General features: G+C 42.1%; 1 protein-coding gene and 1 non-coding gene across 2 annotated transcripts in view; both read right to left on the minus strand.

Moving 5' to 3' along the window:
• Nucleotides 1–1,385: 1,385 nt before the first annotated feature.
• SMYD4 (SET and MYND domain containing 4) overlaps nucleotides 1,386–24,538 on the minus strand; it is a 35,137-nt gene continuing 11,984 nt past the window's right edge. The window contains exons 4-11 of the mRNA XM_054573319.1: nucleotides 18,616–18,705; nucleotides 15,975–17,139; nucleotides 5,692–5,874; nucleotides 5,104–5,267; nucleotides 3,769–3,901; nucleotides 2,853–2,969; nucleotides 2,526–2,649; nucleotides 1,386–1,635 (exon numbers count right to left, since the gene is read on the minus strand). Coding sequence (XP_054429294.1) covers nucleotides 1,482–1,635; nucleotides 2,526–2,649; nucleotides 2,853–2,969; nucleotides 3,769–3,901; nucleotides 5,104–5,267; nucleotides 5,692–5,874; nucleotides 15,975–17,139; nucleotides 18,616–18,705 — 2,130 coding nt within the window. The 3' untranslated portion in view covers nucleotides 1,386–1,481. The remainder of the gene's footprint in view (nucleotides 1,636–2,525; nucleotides 2,650–2,852; nucleotides 2,970–3,768; nucleotides 3,902–5,103; nucleotides 5,268–5,691; nucleotides 5,875–15,974; nucleotides 17,140–18,615; nucleotides 18,706–24,538) is intronic.
• Nucleotides 9,589–9,735, minus strand: LOC129070390 (small nucleolar RNA SNORA79). The gene has a single exon (XR_008529130.1). It is a non-coding gene; the product is annotated as a small nucleolar RNA SNORA79 (small nucleolar RNA).

A 24,538-nucleotide genomic window follows, 5' to 3' on the forward strand; every position in this document is an offset into this window, starting at 1 on the left:
CAGGTACCCATAAAATAGGACCTGACATGTAAAAACACTAAACATGTTCTGATTGAGGAACGATGCCTATTTCACAAAGTACAACAGGACCTTTTCCAGGAACATGAAAGGTGCCAAGTGTCTGAAACATTGTATATAGGATGAAATATTTCTTCTTCAAAAAGTTAGCTCAACCAAAAAATTTCACTAGCCACTGCTGTGCCAGAGTCAGTCAGTCGTGAAGAAAATAAATAAATTCTGCCTGCCCTTCCTGAGTACGTTCCGCCAGGCATCCTCGGGGCTTCTCATTCCCTGGTTGTAAGGCTGTGGGGCAGCCAGCGGGCTCTTCTCGGGCCTGGCCGGGGGGAGTGAGCTCTCGAAGCAGCGTGGGCCTGGCGTTCTTTTCCACTAATTCATCTGAACCACTTGGTCGTCGGGGGCGATGCAGCTGCCAGGGTTCAGACCCCGGGAGTCTCCCCACCTTCCGACCAGGCCAGGGCTGGACTGCTGCTACATATCGAGGCAGGAGAGAGTTATCACCCCTCACCTCCGTCTCTTAAGTTTCAAATCACAAGTGGTAATGATGCCCGAACCCTCAGCATCTTCTGAAGTCCCCTCCCCACCGCTCTTCTCAGTACTCATGTAGCCTGCAATTTCATTTGCCAGCCTGGGGAGGTCTGGTAGAAAAAAGGTCATCTCTTCAGGCTTGCTAATAAACAGAATTCAGACAGAAGGCATGTATGATGTAAAGTCATTGCTACAAGCCTGACTTTATTAGTATTTGGTCAGTGAGTCTGCCAAGAGTATAGAATGAAAGCCAGATAATAAGGACTAGAAAATTGGTAGAAAATAAATTTAGAGTTGCCATCCTAGGAGGAAACTGCCCGACAGTAAAATGGCCCCCTATTTATTTCTCTGTTCACAATTTATACTCCGCCAGTTTTAACAAAAGATTTGAGGAAGCTGGATACCATAAATGAAACTGCGTTTCCAGCGGTAAGGAGCCTCATGGATTTCTTGCTTTGTAATTATTTTTCAATTACAATACAACTACTGAGAGTTTCGGTTCCCACTGGAGGGGTACACTAAATTTCATTACTACTGGAAACCATAGGAATGTTCCAAGGAAACAGACTACCATCATTTAGTGAGGTGGCATCCAGCCAAAACTCCAGGCTCATGTCCAGATGCCTGCAGATCAGCTAGAATCCTTTTAAAGGGCTTACGCTCTCCAGATACTAATTTTAAGTCTTTTCTGGGAACTGGGAGTTTTTACTGGAGGGCCATTAACTATTTCAAGAAACATTCATCAAAATAGGTGAGCATCTGTCCAGCTGCAAGGCTTTCCAAGCCACCCCCTGGCCCCCCCCGCCCCCCCAGCTCAGTCAGCTCATGGCTGTCAGGCAAGACCTGTGCTTCCTGGTGACAGCTCCGTGGCAACAGAATTCCTTTAACTCTTCCTCCATGGCTCCCTTCTTGTGGCTCCCAGTCCCCCGGGGGCCCTACACGGAAGGCCCCACAGGGAGGGGCGGCAAGTCCAATAAACAGGATTTCATGTCCTGCAGCTCCTGGACCTCGTCGTTCCCAGGGCCGCAGTGCACCAGCAGGATCTTTTCTGCCTTTTGTATTGCGTCCAGAGCTTCGGGTACCGCACACCTGAACCAAAGGAGGTGAGGGGAGCGAAGTCACTCATTCAGTCAAGCAAACATTAACTGGGGGCCTACTGACACCCTGCAAAGAATATAAAGATCACTTTTGTCCTTAAGGATCTTACAATCTAGAAGGGCAGATAAGACAACTTTCACAAACACACTGCAAGTCAGAGTTGGAAAAAAAAAAAGTATAAGGAATCTAAGACCCTGGGAAAAAGGCAAATCTCAAAGCATTAATCTGATATTTACCCCAAGGTTTACTCCAAAGTCTTCCTCTGAGGGTAACCACGCCCACTCCTGATGTTAAGTCTGAGGCCTGTTTCTCTCTCTCTGACCAAATGGACCACCTCTATGAATCAAGTCCACCATTCCACCCACCGTTCTTCATGAGCTGGACAGTTCTCAGCTGGACGTTTAGCAGCAACTCTGGCCTCCACTCTGAGTCATGACAATCTGGAAGGGCTACAGGCATTGCCATATGCTCCTTGGGAAACGACTGCTGGTCGAGAACAACTGCTTTAAGAAGAACAGGACCAGAGAAAAGGAAGAGCCCCTGGAGCTGTGGGCGCTGAGAATGAGAGCGCGAGGCAGGTGGGAGTGACCGGGAAGGACTGAGGGCGGCGCTGTCGCTGTCGCTGTCGGTGGACAGTGGGCTGCCTGGCGGTTCTCCGTAGGCAACGGCCTCAGAGCTGAGAGCTCTCCCTATATCCCTCAGGAGAAAATTCTAAAGCTTCAACTTAGCAAAACAGAAGGAAAAGAATCTTCCCTAAAGAGGAAATAAAGAAGTTTCAACATGCTGAAAAGCACTGCAGAAAAAAGCCTCACATGGAAGAGCCAAATAAAAGAGCACAGTGCGTGGCTGGCGCAGCACTGGGGAAGGAGAGCAAGACTTACCCGTTGAAAAAGATCTGGGCCAGTTTGAAGAGCTCATGGCCCATTTCAACGCTGGATGGCCCATAGCGAGCCTCGACTGCTTGGAGACTCTTCTGCAAATGAGTAGCTGACTTGTGCCAGTCCCCTGTACGGAAATACAAATCTGGTTCCAGAAAAGAACCACAATCAACTGTGGATGAACATTTCTGTGGAGGGAAAAGCTACATGGCAGGGAAAGCAGCCTCAGCTGAAAGACTAAGAGATGACGACCCAGACAAGACTAGGGTCATGACCAAACACACAAGGCAACTCATTCCCTGCAGCAGAAAATCAAGACGCACGCCATACCTAAAGCAGCATAGGCCTGGGCCAGGTCATCCTCGACTTCCCCTACGACGCCGTGTTCCGCCGACAGGAAGCCCTCAGCGTCCTGCTGGCACCCCAACAACAGCTGAATGGCTCGCTCTGTCAAGTCAAAGCAAAGTGGCCTCATTACAGACACAGCCTTAGAAATGACAACCCAGCTCTCAAATTCTCGGCCAGCTGGGCTACATGTGGAAACCCCACACTGCCTCGCTGGGTTGTGACCAACCCACTGCGTTTGTTCCAATAAGGCTGTTGTTCTCTTATGTTTCCTCTTTCGATAGAAAGGAGGTGCTGGGAGAGGTCTCCTCGTATTTACTCTGGGTTTCCAACTTTGGTTTGAGGTGGAACGTCACATTCCACTTATGCTCATTATTTCTCTTGACTCAGAAATCTGAGTTAAAGGTCAGTCTCATAAAGTAGGGAAAATAAATTGCCATGACATCGAGCTCGAAGGCCGAGTTTTCAAAGGGTAATGAGGACTTCCACAGCTGCCTCTCTGAGGAAAAGCGGGGGGCCTTTGTCCACTGGGCACTGCCCCGCTGGCTCTAGAAGAGAGATGAGGTTCTGACCAGGGCAGAACAATCTCTCTAGGAAATTAGGTCATTAGGGCCTGGAATTAAAATAAATGACATAGGATACATAGTTGTCATGGGATACTTTAACTTAGCCATCTGACGCATAAGACAGCTACAGCTTAAATCACCTGGTTGCTCTCCAAACACCACACAAACTGAGCTTTTGAGGGTCTCGTGTCCTTGGCCTACACAGCCATCTTGTGGCTGGCATGGGGATAATTAAATTCAGTTCTTCAGTCATGACTGAGTATCCCTGATCTGAGATGATCTCACAATGAATAAAAAGGAGGGGCCGGAGGACCGAAGCAGGGACCCAGCCTCACCTAGTTTACCGTTTCTGAGAAGCTTTCGGGCCACCCCAACCTGCTCCCGAAGGTCCCGTAACCGAGAGACTAGGAGATCCCTGCTGACCGATCCCGTGCAAGACGCATCGCCACAGCTCAGCACGTCATCTCCCTGTGGAAGTCAGTTGGGTCTTTATTTCCAGAGTTGGTTAGAGAGACCACATGTGCTCGTGTTACAGATCACTCCGTAGCTTCTGACCCTGAGGGGGAAGGAGGCTCCCGCACTAGCACACCACGGCCGAAGCCTGACAGAATCCGGATTGACAGCAGCACTTCTAACAGAAGCACTAACCAATTCCCCTCCCCACTAAGATTTAAGTTTTATAACCATAATTAAACTGGCACATTCCACAATTTCTTTCCATCTCAAATGGGGCCAGCACTTTAGATGACAAACACATTTCTAGTAGTTATGAAAAAGCCGTAAGAAAACCAGTAGGAAAAGGTGCTAGGTGAGGTCCCCTACATTCGACCTTGGGCATATAACTAGCTTTCCGACAGACACAACCAACTCTCCATTCCACTTCTGGTTCCCCTCACAATACTGGATCCTCGGGTGGAGGGGAGAGCCTCTGAGGTGAACATCTGCTGTTTTAGACATTGCTGTCTATGCCCTCACTCGGCAACAGCAGCCCGACTTCTCCTGAGGATCCTCGCCCACCCGCCCACAGCCAGTGCCTGGCAGCTGTGGGGATGTGCGTGTGGCTTGGGTCTGCCCATGTGGCTCAGGTCTGCCCATTCCTCTGGCCAAATGGCTGGAGGAAAATTATTTGACTCTGATTTTCCTCCAGCCACAGGAATTGGATCAATTAAACTGAAAAAATTTTGGCCCGGACCGTTAGGCCAGCACGTGTTTTTGGTCATCTTGCCCCCTTAAGAGGGACGTCTGTCTGGGAATGAGTCTAACGGAGAAAATGGAGCTGAGGGAGGTAGAGAGAAAAATTGGGTCTCGGTGACATTACCTAAGCCCCTGCATCAAGAAGTATCGGAAGTGCCTCTATCCTGGGACTTTTTAGTGATTTGGTTGAGCAAATAAATTCCCAGTTTTCCTCCCCACTCCCTTAAGACAGTTTAGGTGGGATTTTCTGTTATTTGTTCTTGCAAATCTTTTTCTTGTAGGATTACTAAATTCGACCTTCCACTGTGGTTCCTGCGGAGGGGTAATCAACTGTGTGGCAGATGGGCTGCAAGGGAAGAGAGAGCACCGCTCTGGGCACCTGCACGCCCTCAGGGCTCCCCCTTAGAGGTTTATGGCCCCCAGGCTGCGTAACCAACCTCCAGGAGCCGCTGACAGGAGAGGGAGAAGAGGTTCACCTGCATGAGCTCTCCGCAACGGGCGCAACAGAACGCTTCCCACCGGGGCCCTGCCGCCGCGCTGTGCTTTTCGTTTTGACAAGCCAGGCAGCTGCAGTCAAAGAAATACTGAGACCTCAGCTTCTTCTGCCTTTCAGCCACACCCATCCTGCTCTCATGAGGCCCTGCAGAGAGATCACACTTGGTCAATATTTAAAGAAAGAGAGAGTCAGGCCCTACTTGAAAAACTTCAGCTTAACAGAGCGACGGTCCGGTCCATCATTCATCATGTGACAGGTACACTTTACTTAAACATTTGTGGAACCAGACATGGAAATGAGCATCCAAGTTGCGGGAACAGGAAGAAAAAGCCAAAGCGTTGTTTCTAGCCCATTTTTAGAACAGGAAGTTTATGGGGATGAAGCAGTGACACACATGATAGTTTAGAGCCAACAGTGCCCAGGACAAAGGCCCCCCTCCCGCCTAAGTATGCACTGTTTCTTCCAGGAAATGATCGCCGGACAGGTGAAGACACCTGCCCAGTGGTTTGCTAACTGTAGTTCCTTTTCTGCTGGACGAGGTAGACGGTAGCGAGGAGAGGTGGCTCACCGTAGCAGTGGAGAATCTCCTGTCCTTTTCCAATCTGCTGTGACGCCCGAATGGTGGCGACAGTGCTAATGAAGGACACGCTGGTGTTGGGGCTGCAGGAATGGTTCAGGAGGCTGACGACAGGGAAGATGCCTGTGGCAAGGCGCACCTGCCTGCTGTCGGTAATGATGTTCTCTTTAGATCCTGAAAGTCCAAGATGAAAAAAAATGTGTCAGGACATTAGTTCTGGCCTCGCCATCCATCCCTCAGAAGACGAGCTGGGCAGTCGGGCCTGATGCCCATCTGAGTCACAGCTCCACAGCCGGATCCAATATAAATCAGATGGAACATGACTCACAGCGAGCTCCGGTCCCCAGGAAGCAAAGCAAATGAACACATGAAAAGTCCACCAGAATCCTGAAACCTAACCTTTGTGACTCAATACCCCCCCCACACCCCCCCACCAAAGATTAGAATTTATAAAAAAATAATAAAGGAATTATCAGTAGAGAGCTTTCTAGGTAGATACCTTCATAACGTTCACAAGGACACAGAAGCTAGAGTATCTGTTATTTCTCCAAAATTTTTATAGTCTTATTGCTTTTGTTTAACTGGTCTTTGGTTGGTTAATAGAACAAGGAACCTAATTACCCTCCGAAACTAAACAGGCTTCTAATATATTTTTAAAAATCAATAGTCCCTGTGCTCACTTGTTCATTCTGCCCTTTGTTCCAACTTTATGGGAAATCAGTCAGCAGTAGTTCTCACTGAAATAAATTCTGAACTAACTCTATTAAAGATAAATCCTGTGTCCCAAATTGTCTTCTTTTTTTTCAAACTATGCTGAAACACCATTAACTAGCAATTTAACTACATGGCTGAAAATTAGGAAGGAAGAAAAAGGCCTCTAAGCAGTGAGGTTATGTCTGCACCCACGCTCATGCACTTATATTTGTGAGGTCTTTGTCCTCTCGAGCAGGCCTCCTTGTTCTTATTTTAGCCACAGTTCTAACTGGCTTAGTTATGCAGTTTCTCAGCCCACAACAGTTCAGAAACAGAGAACTCATAAGAGGCAGGTTTTGACAATGACCAAAGTGACAGGTGACAGAATAGAGAAGGAGGCAGAAAACTCATACAAGAATAACAGCCTGCCCTTATTGGTGTGGCTCAGTGGGCTGGGTGTCATCCTGCAGACTGAAAGGTCACTGGTTCAGGGCGTGTTCGATTGCCGGTCAGGGCACATGCCTGGGTTGTGGGCAAAGCACCCCCGTTCGGGGGGTGCAAGAGGCAATCGATTGATGTTTCTCTCCCTCTCTTGTTCTATCCCTTCTCCTCTCTCTAAAAAAATAAACAAACAAAGAAATAAAGTCTTAAAAAAAAGAGAAAGAGAATAAGAGCCTTAGAGCAAACAAAGACACTACCACTTGAGCTTTGCCACACTGCAACGTTTCACTTAACCAGCGGCTCCTGGACTGACGGCCCACCTGCGCGGGTTCTGTAACAGTCGTACGTGTCTCAGGAACAGGCACATACACCGATAAGCTGGGGCACCCTAAAAGGCTTACATTATGTTCGTGGCATTGGTTTAAATATGGGGAAATTGCACTTAGAACAAAACTCTTTGAAATGTAAAAGATATTAGTACTTAAAGGGAAACTTTCAGTTCTCTGGAAAACTGAGAAACCATCAGATAATTGTGGTATCACTGTATATGCCAGGAATCATAATACACCAATCTCCAAAGAAATAAAGTAGTCTAGGTACAAATGTAATGAATAAAGGAAATATCATGAACCATCACGTGAAAATGTTCTAGAAAGGAAAACATGAAATACAGAAATAATGTTGTTTCTCTGAAGACCATTCTATTATCTGTTGCTATGGAGGACAAGACTAGAACAAATAAAATTCACAGAGAATCCAAATGATTCAATTTTAGTCAACAATTCTACAAATTGTATTGAAATCTTTCATCAGAGCTTCTCCTGAATACTTAGCAGACTCTAGTTTCTCCTCATTTCCCTTGCCCAATGTCTCCCTTCTGCTACCTGTGCTAATGAGCAGGGAAAATGCTACAAGGTGGGCAGCTGGAAGGAGCAGCACCGGGCACGAACAGCTTGTGGTCTGAATAATCAGCCTCTGCATAATTAAAAGTTGACTTGCATTCCCAAATACTGATAACTGGCAATCTATATTAGAACAGCTGCTAAGATTTTCCCAGAAAAAATGATCACAATACAGTGAGTAATGTCAGCTTCATGAATTATTTATAGGTTATCCTCTAACAGAAGCAGGCTCAGGAACTGAGTGGGGTGAGTATTTATGTCAGAGTTGAGTCTCTCTCTAATTATTTCTAAAAAATTAAGTATTGATTAAAAAATACTCAATATTTTGCATTAGTCACCTATTAGTAGATAATAGAAAATGAGAATATTTATGTACTTTACCTACCAAATTTAATATGTGACATTTTGTGCATAAAAGAACAACAAAAAAAGAGAACGGTTCTTTATTTTACCGAAGTGCATCTTGTTAATATCCCTAGTGCATTTAAAATTGGATTCAAGTAAAAGAAAAAAGATTCATTCACAATACTTCCAGTATGTACCTATTCTGGTAGATATTTTACAAAACAAGAAATCTGTGTGTATATCAAGTAATCAAGGACCCACACTGATGGTAGATCCCTTGGTCGTTGAAGAGTGAAGCGAAGGGCAGTGAACTGATCTGGACCAACGAAGAAGCTCCCTGAGCCTTTGCTACAACAGGAATTCAGCTACGCTACGAATGTGCCGTTCCCACTGGGATGGACCCACAGGTACCAAGGTCTAGAATATCATCACTGGTCAGTTATCACCCTTAAGCACCAAAGAGAGGTTTCTGAGGAACTTTGATCAAATAGGCTTTATGCTAAGATAAAAATATACATTTTTATAGCTTTTTGTCAAAGTCTATCCTAGTTAACACTGTAATCCCTAATCCTTCTGTGCTACTAATGAAACAGCTGCTAATGAAATTCAATGAGAACACTAAATTGGGAGGTGCTGGAAACCCAAAGAAATAATAAAAAGGGATATAACAAGATTAGAAATAGAGCAGACAAAAACAAAATCTGATGGAATTCAAAAATGAAAGTGAACGTTGCTGGTGGGGCGTAACTGGTACGACTTTCCTGAAGGGCAATTAGGAAATATGTATCAAGAGCCTTAAAAATGTTGATATAAAAAGTATTTAAGTCATTTGGATTATTGTTATTATTTTAAAACTAATCAAAAAAAGGAATACATGGTGCTCAGAAAAATGTTTAAAAACCTGAAAATTACAGAGAAAATAAAGTCAACTATAATCCGATCAGCCAGGCATAACATTTTGGTGCATTTCCTTGCAGTCTTCTCTCTAGCCTTACCCATGTAATTTATTTATTTGTTTATGAATGTATTTATTTATTCTGCAAAGAAAAAGTATTTTTAATATTGCCCTGAATATGTGAATAATCACTTAGTAGAAAACTGAGTAAACCATTTAAAATTTAAACATGAATGACTTCAGTAGTTCACTAGAGCCCTTTCTTACATAGCCCTAGATCAGTGCTATTCAAATACTATTGCAATCAAAGGGTTCTCTGTAAACTATATCTTCATGTCACCCTGGCTAGTGTGGCTCAGTGGACTGAGCGCTGGCGTGCAAACCAGAAGGTTGCCGGTTTGACTCTCAGTCAGAGCACATGCCTGGGTTGCAGGCCTTGTCCCCAGCTGGGAGCATATGGAAGGAAACCCACCGTTTCTTTCTCCCTTCCCTTCCCCTCTCTCTAAAGATAAATAAAAATGTTTAAAAACCAATAACCTCATGTTTTAAAATTAGTTTAGTTTTTCTTATCACAGGTAAATTTTCTTATTCCAGCATTACCACCTGCTTTGTAATTGTTTGACTTCATGCAAATCAGAAGGCGCTAGTGGACAGCCAACCCGTCTCATAGTGCTCGGCGTGAGGACAAGTCAGTTTAGATGGATGATGGACTAAAATCCCACTACCTGAGGCTCCAAGCAGTCAGAGGAACAGCCATCAAATACCTATGGAATTCTTAACATACTTGGCAACATGGTGCTACTTCTTTTCACTAGGGTGGCCATTTCCTTATGCCCTAGCGTAAATGTGTATAATAATAATAATAATAATAATAATAACCACCACCACCACCACCACCAAACCAACAAAACTTCGCCAATCTGCTAGGCAAAAATGGTATCTTCTAATTACTAGAGAGAGGTTAGACAAGACCACCTTTACTACTACTTTGGTAAGTGCTTGCTTATGTATATTTTTAACAGCTCTATTAAAATATAATTTACCATAAGGTTCACCCATTTTAAGTGTGCAAATTTAATGATTTTTTTGGAAACTTACATTTCCAAAAGTTGCGCAACCATTATCACAATCCAGTTTTAGAACATTTTCATCACTGTGCATATTTTAAAAAGTTGATTTTAAGAGATGTATAGCTGCTAGCAATGTTCTCTCATTTTAATTTTTGATTATGAGTTTTTGGAGGTAGGGAGTGTTAAGACAACAACAATTTTATTTGCTTACAATGCTGTCTGCCAGCAAGTCTCCCAGAGCTCCACGAGGCGCTGTTTCTGCTGGTCTGGCCTGGATCACTCACATGATTGCATCCATCTGGCACATGGTCTTTTATTCCCCAAGGAGGCTGGCTCAGGCTTGTTCTCATGGCTACATCAACATTTTTAAGAAGGTGACAACAGAAGCTGCAAGGTCTCTTAAGGCTTAGATTCAAAAGTCACATAAGGTCACTCACTTCTACTGCATTCCATTGGTCAAAGCAAGTTAAAGGGCTGGACCAGATTCAAGGGCAAGGGAAACGGACACCACGTCTTGATGGGAGAAAAGGCAATGTCAAATTGCAAAAGGACAAACATACAGGGATGGAAAAAATTGTTGGGGCCATTTTTGTAAACAATCTTTCCCAGAGGCCTGGAGGTTCATCCAGTCCTTTCTTTATCCATATGAGAATACTGAGATACACAGAGTTCAAGTAACCTGACCAAGTTCCTCCTGAGAGTCAGTGGAACATCCAGAATGGGACCTCAGGTCTGCTGCCTCCCCATCCAAAGTTTTAATTTCTTCAAGGATCTCTTTTTTCACCTATACTCTCTATCTTCTTTACTGATTATAGTGTTTATTGAAAAAAATAAATTTTTCTTGAGAGAGGGGACGGGAGGGAGGAAGAGAGGAAGAGAAACATTGATGTGCAAGAGATACACTGATCCGTTGCCTCTGGCACGCCCCCACCTGGGGACCTGGCCTGCAAGTGCCCTGACTGGGAGTGGAAAAGGCAGCCCTTTCCTTTGTAGGCTGGCACTCAGTCCACGGAGCCACACCAGCCAGGGCACTGTTTTCGATGTTTGGTATTTAGGTTAAGTCTAGCTATCTTTTAAATTCCTACATTTAGTATTACATACTTCAGAAAGTCTCTCACCCTAAGACTATGTGCATGCTTACTGAACTTTTTCTACGTATTTTTTTGTTTAATTTAAAATATTTAACTTTGTAATGATTTGAAGGATGTAACAGTATATCAGAACCATACTGTTTTTAATTATTGTAGCTCAATGTTGATATGAAATCTGATAGTATCAATCCCCTTTGATCCTCTTTAAAACAAGAAGGCTGTTTTGATCCACTTATTCAAGGTGAACTTTAGCATCATTGTCAAATTCCAAGAAAAACCTAATTGTGATTTTGTTTGAAACTGCATTAGACTGATTAGATTAATGTGGAAAACTGCCACTTTTATACCGTTTTTTTTATTATTCCTCACTCAAGGATATGCTCATTGGTTATAGAGAAAGGGTAAGGGAAGGAGAGAAAGGGAGAGAAACATCGATGTGAGAGAGAAACGTCAATCAGTTGCCTCTCATATACGCCCTGAATGGGACTGAACCTGCAACCTAGGCATGTGTTCTGACCAGGAATTGAACTTGTGACCCCTCTGTTTACCAGACAATACCCCAACCCACTAAGTCACCTAGGCCAGGGCCATATTTACGGTTTTCATTTTTTCCAACTAAGCATGTCTTTGCATTTATCCAAGTCTTCTTTTATATCCTTCCAAGTTAAAATATTCTTGCATTTCTGGAAGAAACCCTACTTGGTCATATATTAATATTCCTTTAATAAACTGCTGGATATGATATGGCAGTGATTTATTCAGGGTTTCTACATCTATATTCACAAGTGAGACTGGTCTATAATTTTTATTTTTAACTTTGCAAAATAAATGGGAAAGGGTTTTAGGCTCCCGCATGTCCTGGCATAATTTATATTGAATAAAAACCATCTGTTCCTTGAAAGATTTTTTTTTTTTAATTTTTGTAAATGTGACTAAGTATGTTCCTTAAAAGTTTTAGAGAACTCACACAGAAAAGAATGGGTCTGGCTTGTTTTTATGGAAATATTTTGGTAACTTTCGATTTCTTTCACAATTCCTGGATTTTTGAAGTGTTTTCTCCTTCTGGGAAAATTTAGGCGATATATATTTTTCTACAGAGTTGTCTACTTAATATTTTCAAATTCAGCAGGTTAAAGTTGTATGAATATTTGCTTAATATTTAAAAATAAACTTATATTATTGGCTATACCCCCTCGTTGTTTCTAATTTTGTGGAGTTTTCTTTTCCTGGATTTCTTAATTACATTTGCCAAATCTTCGTCCATAGCAGGAATCTGTAAATTGTAGCCTGCGGGCCAAATCCTGCCTGCTGCCTATTTTTGTACAGATGTGGTCTAAGAATGGTTTTTACATTTTTAAGTGGTTAAAAAAAATGAAAATAATTCTCATGACATGAAAAATTGCAAGAAATTCAAATTCCAGTGTCCATAGTAAAGTTTTATGGGAATCCAGCCATGCTCATTGATCTATGCATTGTCTACGGTTGTGTTCAAGCTACAGTGGCAGTTGAGTAGTTTCAGAAGAGACGGTATGGCCTGCAAGGCCCCAAATATTTACTATCTGGCCCTTCACAGAAAAAGCCTGCCAATCCCTGGTCTATAGGATACAAGTTTTGAGGGATGTCTCCACTGAATCCCCTAGACTATTACGTTAGTTTGGTTTCTAGATTATTTTTAATACTGTTGATCGAAGTCAGAGTGATATATCAAAGTTTCTCACAACTATGGAATTTTGCCAGTTTCTTCTTGTATACTTATTTTTTTTTATAGACACAATATCTGTTTGAGAGCTAAGTTGATGATGTATTTCACTGTGGAGAGTTTTATAAAGATAAAATGCCTTCTTTACTTCACTAGATATCTTGCCTTGAGTTCTACTATTTCATATTGAAGGGGAGCAGAGTTTGCCACCCCAAAATATGCCTAAAGGGAATTTAGACAGAGGATCTGCTTCAGGAAGGGAGTTATCACAGATAACTGTAGACTAACATGAACTAGTGTGTAATAGAAAGGAATGTAGCCTTTGTTCGAAGTCTTTTCTGTGTCCCATTGTTAAAGATGGCCCAGCAAACATTTTTTTACCAAACATTTGCTTTTCCATCTCCGTGTAAATTGCCCCTTGACCTCCCAGGCCCCAAACCACAAGCTCCTCCTTCTCGGGTCCAGAACAGCAAATCAGCTGCAACTGTCCACTGGTCTCCCCGGGTCTCATATTCTGACGGCACCCCTGCACGTGCATCCACAACAAATTTTAGACATTTTCTCCTGTTAACCTGTCTCATGTTAATTTGATTATTAGCCCAGCCAAGAAGAACTTAGATAAGTGGGAGGAAAGTTATTAATAATGACCCCCACGATACTAATACCCTGAGTAGTTTATGATTCCTGACAAGTCTTGCCCAAACACTCTGTGTTATTTTGTTATAGGTGTCACCTTTGTAAACAGAATATAATTGGATCTTAATTTTTTGATGCATTCTGAAAGACTTATTTAATAGAGTTTAGCCCGTTTATATTTATTACTATAGACTTATTTTTATTATCTTCCTATCTTTTGCTCTGTGAACTGTTTTTTTAAAATGCCTTTTCTAGACTGATGGGAAAGGTATACAACTCATTTTACATTTCCTAGAATAATATTACCACTATGTGAATTTTTAATTTTAAAAATATAGAAAAGTTCAAAGGAGAAAGTAGCAATCACTCTTATTTCCACTCTCAAAATTAATCGCTGTTAATTAAGATTTTGGTATTTTTGCTTCTAGTATTTTTTTCTATGTGTGTATATATATTTAAAACATCATATGAATAAGAATAAATGATGCATAAAATATTAGAGCCTTATAGATGAAGCCAGAGTCCTCAGTCCTCTTTCTATCACTGCAAGTGGCCAGTATTATACTACCTATCTATTTCTCTAGTCCTTATTACCCATAGAAAATACAGGTATTCCTGGCTATATACATACTCTTACTATCCAAAAATTCCCTTTTTTCTTAAAAAAATTCTCTTATTTTTAGAGAGAGAGGAAGGAAGTGAGAAAGAGAGGGAGAGAAACATCAACATGTAGTTGCCTCCTGTGAGCTCCCTACCAGGGACCTGGCCTGCAACCTAGGCATGTGCCCTGACTGGGAATCGAACCAGCGATCCTTCGGTTCATAGGCCAGCACTCAATCTGCTGAGCCATACCAGCCAGGGCTAAAAATTCCCTCTTAACAGCTTGTAAAAAATTTTACCCCAAACTTACTATGCAAAGAAAAAGTTGAGTGTAATGAAATGTCATGCATATTAAGCAAAAACATTTTTTTGGACTGTAAGGTGTAGGCCAATGGAGGAAAGCAGAAGGAAAACACCTTTTTTGTCCAGTGGCTCTATCGTTCTGCCTCAGGGATTCAGCGATAGTTAGTGGACACTGCTATTGTTTACCCAGACAATAGTTTCTATAGTTTTCAGAGCTACTGACATTTGTATCTTTTTTGTTTATTCTATTAAGTAGTTTCTAGGCAAGACAAAATGGAATCAAGAGTCGGTTACTTTCTGCCATTATAATCTGGAAGCCCATATCTATTTTTTACATTCAGAAAAACAAAACAAAATGAAAACCATATTTTTTTAAAATGTTAGCAAATGTACTCAAAGGGAAACATAATTCTGGGAAAGCACTCAACGGATGTATTTTAGAAGGTAGCAATGGCTCAAGGAGGCAAAAGAAGGCAGAGAATAAAATAGAGACTAGCTTGCAGTGTGACTCTGTAGTACCCTGGGATGAAGCCAGTGCTATGATTGGATGTTCATGTGCCACAGGACAAGGAAGACAGTCTTGCCCCAAGACTCCTCTAGTGAAGTACCTATATACCATATAACTTGAATTAAAATTAAAGATAAAAATCTGTAAACAAAAGGTTGACAAAATTCGACATTACCTAATATAAGAAAACCAAAGAGCTCAGCACATTTAGCTTAACCAAGCCACATTTAACATTAATCTGTCTGTAAATCCTAGGTTTGGTTAATACCTAATTTCCCCCCCAATAGTTAATCAGAAAATTCAGGAAAATATAATGAACTGATTGACTCAAAAGACATTATCTGCTAAAATGCAGATCATATGATAGAAATACTACACATACCATTTCTTTTCTAATAACAGTTCTGTTCTCAGTATGTTCATATTAGTGATGTCATTCGTGATGCTGGGCACATCCAACCTCCCCATGTACCTTAAACAGCCTTGTCTACGCTGTTTGAGAAACGCAGGGCAGGGCTGGTCTGTGTGTAGAAGTGGCCCCTGATTGTTAGCCACCTGATCAGTGCACAGCACAAACACAGGCTAAGCCCACATGTTGGCCTTGTGTGAAGAGCTGTGCTCGGCCAGATTCCTCGCTTGCAAATTTAGAACAGAAGAATGGGAAAAGTTTGTCAGCTGGAAAGAGAAGAGATAGGGTGCCTGAGCCACACGGGTGGGCTAAGAGTCTGATAGCCTAACTACAGATGCTGTTCCTTCTGCAGTCTTGTTTAGCTAGACTTTCAGTTTTCCCTCACAATAAAACATTAGTAGGGGTTTTAACTTTACAGTATTTTTACAAACAAATATATCATCTTCACAACTCTGAAAAGTTGTACGGAATTCAACGACCCACTTCAAGGATGAGTAAACTGAGGCAGAGTGGGGTCAAACACTTCGCTAAGGTCACATAGCTTCTCAGTGGCATAATCATGACAATACATGACAACTGTGTCTTCCCATAGAACCACCTAACCTGTTTCTTTACGGTTCTCTCTCCCCAAACATTAGCCACACCGGGAACAATGCTGTAAGGCAGAAAGTCTCCCTCTTACCCGTTTGCTGTACGGTAGTTATTGCCTGAGCATTACAATGCAGCTGTAACACGTGTCGCAGCATGGCCACTCCCCAGGCGTGCAGCTCCTGACACGGCGCAGGGACCGCTGCTGCTCTCGGCTGAGGGGATTTCAGACTTGTCTTGAGGGTGAATAAACTGGCTGCTTCCAGCTGCCTGCACAGTGCAGAGACACTCAGAGCACAGAGGAATTTGTGTTCTGGGCTATGGTTTTTAGTATGGGGCAAAAGGCTGAAGACAGCATTATAATTACTTTCGTACTTCCCATTAGTATCGCATCCAGGAATTGGGGGCTCAAGTGTTTTGCCATTTTTCTCACTCTCCGCTACCAGGTCCTTACTGAGTGTTTGCGCCAGATTCTTGCTTTCAGGTAAACTGATGTCCTTGTTATTAATCTCAGCCCAAAGCGTCCTCATGACTTTGCCAATATCCTCAAATCTAGCTAAAAGAGTTGACCTCAGGGCAACATGGCAAAAGACTCCCAGCGTGAGAAGTAGGCCCCCTAGAGAACACTCAGTACTGTGGTAGAGATCCCAGGCCTGCTGCATACACTCCTGGCTGCAATACTTGGCATAGCTGCATCCATCACAGGGAACTGTGGCCAAAGTGTGCTTCAAACACCGGTGGCAGTAGAGATCCCCGTTGGCAACCCTGGTATCCCACTTGCTCTCTGGGCCATTCTGTAGTGGTGGCATTTCTCCTGGGTTAAGGACACTCACGAAAGCATCCTCCTTCACCAGGAGCTCTCCTGGGAGAATATCTTTTGTGGCAATCAGACAGCGACCTTTTAAAGGGTCTGTGCATAAGCCGACAGATGCTGATGCACTGGAAATTTGTTCATTCTCTTCCCTTAGGTTCATATCCTCGAAGGCGTTGGTTAGAGCTGCTGGGAAGGTTTCTGTGAGAGTCTCCTTTTCTTGTACCTTCATTTTCAGGCGGCAGAGGGTTCTCTGCAGAATTAGAAACTGGGAAGCTGCTAGGGTTTGTGTGGCAGCGAAGTCACTTTCAAGATCACTGATGATCTGCCTTGCCTCCTGTAGTCTCCCCAGATTCACCAGACACTCTGCCCTACGCAACATCATCTTGGGTTGCAATCTTTCTGGATACCCATGCATCTGTGCTCTGATGGTGTCTTTGAGACATGCCTGAAAACAGAAAGGAAATCCCAAAGTGATCCTTGGTCCCTGCTCTTCAATAGCTACTGAAAGTCTGAACAAAAATCTATAGGAAAGTTAAGGATTATTAAAAATGGAGCAACTACAATCACGATTATCTTAAAACAATCATATTCTACCACATGATCTTTTTTTAATCCTCACCCGAGGATATATTTATTGATTTTAGAGAGCGAGGAAGGGAGAGAACGAGAGAAACACTGTTGTGAGAGAGAAACATCGACTGATTGCCTCCAGTACATGCCCAAATCAGGGATCGAACCCGTTCCCTTTGGTGTACGAGATGACACTTCAGCCAACTAAGCCACCCACCAGGGCTACCATGCAATCTTTTAGCTGAGTGATTAGAAATCCATCTAAAGAGATTGTATTTAACTATCTTATTAAATATTTCTGTTTTTAAGGAAAATACTCCTACAGATAGAAGAATTATAGTATGGTGACTAAGAGGGCAGGACCTGCATTCCAATACTGCCTCTGCCTCTTATTGTATGACTTTGTACAAGGGACTTAACTTCTCGGTGTCTTACCTTTCTCACCTGAAAAACAGGGATAGTCATATCTTTCTCATAGGGTTGAAATAAGGATGAAAATAAGGTCATGTATCTAAAGTGCCGAAAGAAGTACCTGGAACATAGTATGTGCTCAATGGATGGTGACCATTATTATTAGAAGGGAAGTAGAAATAACAAATACAGGAAAGTTATAAAGGGTTAAATGTTTTACAAGTTTCCCAGTCATTGCCTTCAGTAGTCTGGGACTTTCCTGCTTAGGACCTAGAGTTAGAGCCCTGTTCTTTTTTAGTCCAAAGGGCAGTAAGTGTGAACTTGTGAGTACTGAAATATTATAGTTCTTACTTCTAGAGCATAATTTAAATTTCTGTGGAATTCTAAAACCGATGTACCAAAATGGCACTTTAGAGCCTATCCTCGGAACGCAAGCGGGGAGTGAGAAGAAAGCCTCCCCTCCGAAACCCGCCCCCGACGGGCACACACAGGCCTTCTGGTGCCAGTTTTACCTTCCCATTTAAAATGCATATTGAGGGTGAGCTCTATTATCGCAGGGGTCATCTTGAACATGCTCTACTTATTTAAAAAGCAAGCAAGTATATAGTTTGCAAACACTTGGAACCTGAAGTATTATTAGCAATGTATCTCACAGCTGATCTCGACACTGAGAACTGCCGACCCACTGGACATAATCCAATGCCCCGTGGAATGTGCCATGACTCTCTTATCAACCAACGCTGCCCCACATAACCACTTCTGATAGGAAAAAAATGTTTCAGGAGAAAGAACAAGTTTGGGAGGATATCAATTTGCTTCCAACTCAGCCTGCAGCATGGCTCAATTCTCGTGTTCTAAGGCAGAGGCAGAGACAAGGGTCCAGCCCTCCAGCACCCCTCTTCCGGTCCTCTCTGGTCGCGCCCGGCATCCTGATACTCACTTCGTACTGACCCAGGTGGAAGAGGGCTGCGGAGCGATTGGCATAACACAATGAAATGTCTTCAGTATTTGGTCTTGAATGTGATATGCCCTGCAAAACAATGAACCAGTTACAGGCATAAATGGAGACCAGCATCTTTAAAGTATTTTTTCAGATAATAAGGGCTCTGCTACTAAAGACTGAATGAGGAAATTTACTGGATTTCTTTGTGCTTCACCTGCTTCAGCTTCATTTTAAACTACCTTAGAGCAAAGCTGTGAAGATCAAGGACAGAAATAAATATTCAAAGCACTTTGAAGATAACAGCATCAGACACAGACAGCTTCAGCCACAAACAATACTAAAGGTAAATGAAAATGGGGAAGCATAATCCTACACATAACAAAGGATGAATAGCACAAACAGAAATTCGCAAAAGAAGAAAAACTAATGGTATATGGGAAGCAAATGGTTGATTCATATATAGATAGCCAAATAGGGTGAAAAGGAAAGTGGAGAAGGACTACTTTTTTCCTACCACCAAGGATTAATGATAATCATAAAGGTGGTATCTCAAATCACTGGTGAAAAGATGGGAATTATTCAATGAAAGTATTGGGAAAAATAGGTAGCCACTGAGGAAAAATAAAGTTGGTTCTCTATATATGATAAAACTTTCATTAGGATAAATTCCAAATGAATCAAAATCTTAATGTAAAAAAAATGAAACTATAAGAGCGCTAAAAGAAACTATAGAAATAGTCTAATGTGATGTTGGAGTGAGGAATACCTTTCTAATTACAACACAAAATGCAGAAGTCATAAAAGGTTAATAAATTTGACCACATAAAAATAAGAAATTTCTCTACAGCAAAAACCAATAAAAGCAATATCAAAAGACAAACACTGAACTGAAAAAATATCTGCAACTCATATCACAAGGAAAGGGTTCATTTCTTTACTTTATGAACAATTCTTACAGATCAATAAGATGGCAACCAATAATTCAATTGGAAAATAAGCAAATGATATGAATAGTTGTAATGGGAAATATAAATCGTTCTTAAACATATGAAAAAAATGCTCAACCTCATTCATAATCAGCAAAATACAAATTAAAACTACTGAAAAAAAAATTTACTGAGACTCATTTTTTACCTATCAGTTTGGCAAAGAAAAATAAAATTGATAGCACACTGAGGTGGCAAAGGAGGGGGATAATGGAATAATTCTCTTATGTTGCTAGTGGGAGGGTAAATTGGTCTTAGGAATATTGCGGCAATTTAGAGAGAGATATATATATATTTAGAGAGATATATAAAAAAATATGTATATTTATACACACAGACACACACACACACACACATACATACATATATTTCCATTGACCCAGCAATTTCTCTTCTAGGAATTTATTCTACAGATATAATCATTTATATTACATATATGTGCAAAATAACATACATGTAAAGTTCCTCTTCACAGCATTGTTTGAAATAGCAAAAGATAGGACACAACAAATGTTCATCTATAAGACAATAATTAAATGTAAAAATAACATTAAGACATTAAGTGAAGCCCTGGCTGGTATGGCTCAGTGGATTGAGTGCCGGCCTGCGAATCAAAGAGTCACGGTTCGATTCCCAGTCAGGGCACATGCCTGGGTTGCAGGCCAGGTCCCCAGTAAGGGGCGCACAAGAGGCAACCAATCATTGATGTTCCTCTCCCTCTCTTTCTCCCTCCCTTCCCCTCTGTCTATAAATAAATACAATATTTAAAAAAAAAGATATTAAGTGGAAAAAGTGCAGTACTAAAGAGTGTATATAGAATATTATTTATGTAAAAAGTGTGTGAGGGAATGGGAGGTTACTTGTATTTATTTATAGATGCCAAAGTATCTCAAGAAAGACACGTTTAATCGTGTATCTTCTGGGTATGGGAAACAAAGTGGCTAGGGGACAGAGGAAGTAGAATACACTGTATAATCTTGTAATTTTTGAATGCTAACTATATAAACACACTTCCTATTCAAAATAAATAGATAAAATAAAAATAACAATACTATAATAACCAGTATTGCTTAGGCTATAGAGATAGGAACATTCCCATACTCTGCTAGAAGGGAGGTTACCAGTTTTTTCCTGAAAAACAATTCAGCATCATGTACCAAAGGCCTTAAAAACATACATTCAATAGGCCCAGAAATTGCTCTTCTAAAAATTTAATCCTAAGGAAATAAGCAGATGTGTACAAATATTTACATAGAAAGATGTTCCTTGCAGCTTTATGATACAAAAAAAAATCTGCCAACATTAGATGTTAAATCAAGTACAGTGCTCTGTAATGGAACACTAAGCCAGCCGTAAAAAATCATGTTCTAGTGGAAAATTTAATAACACGAGAAAAGGGTCACAATAAATTGTTGAGGGAAGAAAGCAGGTTACAAAACAGTAAGTACAGCATTATCTCAATTTTGTAAAAGAAAAACATATTTTCAGAGGAAAAAGTGGCTGAATGGTATAAGTAAAAATGTTAACAGTGCCTATCATTGGCTATGGGACTTTTTTTATTCTTTATGCTTCTCTATATTTTCCAAGTAAACATATATTGTATTTGCAATTGGACAAAAACAAATATTATTATAAAAAAGAAAGAAAACTGCTTTATACAATTTGCAAAGTACCACAATCATCAAAATATTAGCTCCATCAAATAGTATTACTGGACCAGGTGTGTCTCACCTGTGGTCTACAGGCCCCACGTGGCCCAGGATGGCTATGAATGCAGCCCAACACAAAATTGTAAATTTACTTAAAACCTTTTTTTGCTTATCAGTTTTCATTACTGTTTGTGTATTTAATGTGTGGCCCAGAGACGCCAAAAGCTTGGACACCCCTGCTGGACAGTCAGTTGGTGTGCCCGGGAGCTCCTCCCATTGGCCAAGATGGCGACAGGGGACGTTCTTACACTGAACGTGACAAAAGCTAGAAAGATGAATGGATAGGGCTCCTAAGTGCACCAAAAGATAGCAAGATAATTGGATAGAAAAAGAAGTCCTCCCCTCCCTATCCTTTTAAGAACTGTGGGCTTAAAGGAAGGGGAGATGGTCTTTGAGACAGGAGTCCACCATTCTTTCAGGTCATACGGCACCTGAATAAAACCTCTTCTCCTTTGTACCAGCACCGGCCTCACGAGTTTGGCTTTTATTGCGGCAGGCAGCCAAACCTCCATGTGCTCAGTTACAGCTTTTGGTGACTCTGGTGGGAGAGCATGGACCTTGGTAAGTCCCAGAGGGCCCAGGCTGGGGTACTGCTGCCTGTAGCAGGCCAACCATGGAAAAGCAGGTCTGTGGGAATTTCCCTGCCCGCCTTCTCAAGGCATCAGCTGTTTCAAACACTTCTCTGGTGAAAGGAAACAGGTTTTGGGGGATCAGACAGGCTCCAAAACTGTGTTAAGTCGAACTGGCATGCACACCGGGTGTCCTCTATCCCTGCCACTTGGGCTGTGTACCACTTGAGATTTGTGCCACTCTGGCTTTGTGTCCCTTGGGCTTTGTGGCACTTGGGCCTAGTTAGGACCACTTGAGGTACCAGTTGGCAGGCTATCCTTGCTACTTGGGCTTTGTGTTACTTGGGTCCTTTTAGGACCTCTTGCCATATTGGTTGGCAAGAGATGAGACACTAAGACTTGCTTGTGAGCACTCATTTGGAATAATGAAATTATGGATCCAAATTTTGTTTATATGTTCCCACTTTGGGCTCTTGTTACAGTTATGGTTTTAGGTTTATACTTTTGTGCCATCAAGAGTTGTTGTTTCAACTCCTACAGGTAGCCCACTGGGCTAAATTGTAACAGATTGGTCCATGTACAGCTATGATCCAATGGCTAAGAAGGAATAAGTTTTGCATTGTAATACTGCTTGGTCTACGTATACTCTAGACCAGGCATCCCCAGCCTCCCTCCTCCCTGTCCATAAATGCCGCTCTAATTACCACTTGAGCTCCACTTTTCTCCCCCTTCCCCACCCAATCACAGTTGGTGGAAAAATTGTTTTCTACAAAACTGGTCCCTGTGCCAAAAAGGTTGGGGACTGCTGCTTTAGACTATGGGGAAAAATGTCCTCTTAATGGTTCCCTAAATTAGTACACAGTCATACAATTGTAATTGTTTTGCTGATGGTCAAAGAAATGGGACAAAATCCCTTATGTCCAGGCACTTATGTCTCTATAAGGATTCGACAAAGAAAGGAAAACAAACTAATGAGACACAGAAGGGAACTGGCTTCAAAACCCCTGCCTGATAGTAAGACACAGGAAGAAAAGGAAAAGGAGGAGATGAGCCTCTTTAATGCCCTGAACCCAGGGAATGCAGGATTAGCAGCAGGAAATATTCCCCTGCTGCTAGATACCCCTGAAATAGAGCGCTGGGGGGAGGTAGCCCCACCCCTTTATGAGGAAAGAATGATCTCCCCCTAGGAGACCTAGCAGGGCACCCAATTTGGCCAGGGAGCCTCCCTATCACTTTGAGGCAATACCCTACAGGTGGACCAGACCACTGGCTACTATTGGGCCCATATGCCATTTTCACTTTAGATTTACTAAACTGGAAGAATTCCATCCCATATATAGGAAGGATTCTTAGAAAATGGCAGATCTTACCACCTCCAATTTTGCCATTCACCATCCAAACTGAGCAGACGTACCAGCTCTCCTTAACATCCTGCTAACAAGAGTTGAAAGGTGACTAGTGATAAATAAGGCTTATGCAGACGCTCATCACCTCCATCAAGAGACCCAGCTGGGGCAATTCCCTTGACAGAGCACAACTGGGACCCAAATGGCAGGGACCTAGCCTTCCCAGAATATTACAGAAGGTGCGTATTTGAAGGGCTTGAGTTTTGGGAGAAAGGACTACCCAGAACTCAAAGAGAAAAATAAAAAGAATAGGAATCCTTGTCAAGAAATGTTAGAATGACAAATCTGATGATGAATGAGGAGGCCCAGGGAATCCCATAGACATCTCCTGACCTATTACTATTTCCCCACAGGAGCCCCAGGTACAACTGACAGTGGGGAATGAGCTAGTTGACTTCCTCATAGATAGAGGAGTTAATATTCAGCGCTAAATACAAAACTAAGAAAGGGTCAGCTGCAGTGATGGTTACTGGAGTGACCAGACAATCACAAAAACAGGTGTTCCTTCCACATCTAGAATGCCAGCTCGGGTGTCAAAAACTTACATACAGTTTTCTCTACATGCCAGACTGCCCCATTCCATTGTTGGACTGAGATTTACTTTGTAAACTGCATGCACAAATTACTTTTTCCTCTGAGAAGCAGCAACTACGTGTGGAAGTCCTGCTTGAACATGCTCTCCAGCTCCAGGTGCTCCTGACTTGCTAGGAAGAACCTGGTAGTGAACTCTTCCCACCTGAGATCTATGAGCGGGTTAATCTTCAAGCCATTTGGGCTGACGGAACCCCAGTACGGAGGTTAGCATCCAACCCATAAATATTAACCTACAAAGAATGGGTGTGGATGCTACAGAAGAAACAAACTTCAGAGGGAATGTAACCAGTATTGCAGAAATTCTTAAAATCAGCATTAATTCAGCCATGCCAGTTTCCTTATAACACCCCCATTTGCTAGTCAAAAAACCTCACTCTCATAAATATTGATTTCTATAGGATCTTATGGCCATAAATGAAAAAAAATGAGCCACACAATAAAAAAGATTCTGGCAAAAATATGCCAGAAAACACACTTGAAATGGGACCTGGCACTCCCTACTGCCTTGCTCCAGATTAGAGTAGCGTCCCAAAGCAGGCTTAAATTAAACCATTTAAAAATAGTTTATGAGAGACCCTTCCAAGTTTCTGCTTTAGGAACACCCGCTTTAGATTTAGAACATGAATCAAAAATCAAACAATTTGTACAACATCGAG

The sequence above is a fragment of the Pteronotus mesoamericanus genome, unplaced genomic scaffold (assembly GCF_021234165.1).
Source record: "Pteronotus mesoamericanus isolate MK-2021 breed Mesoamerican mustached bat unplaced genomic scaffold, CSHL_Meso_final contig_246, whole genome shotgun sequence".
NCBI lineage: Eukaryota > Metazoa > Chordata > Mammalia > Chiroptera > Mormoopidae > Pteronotus > Pteronotus mesoamericanus.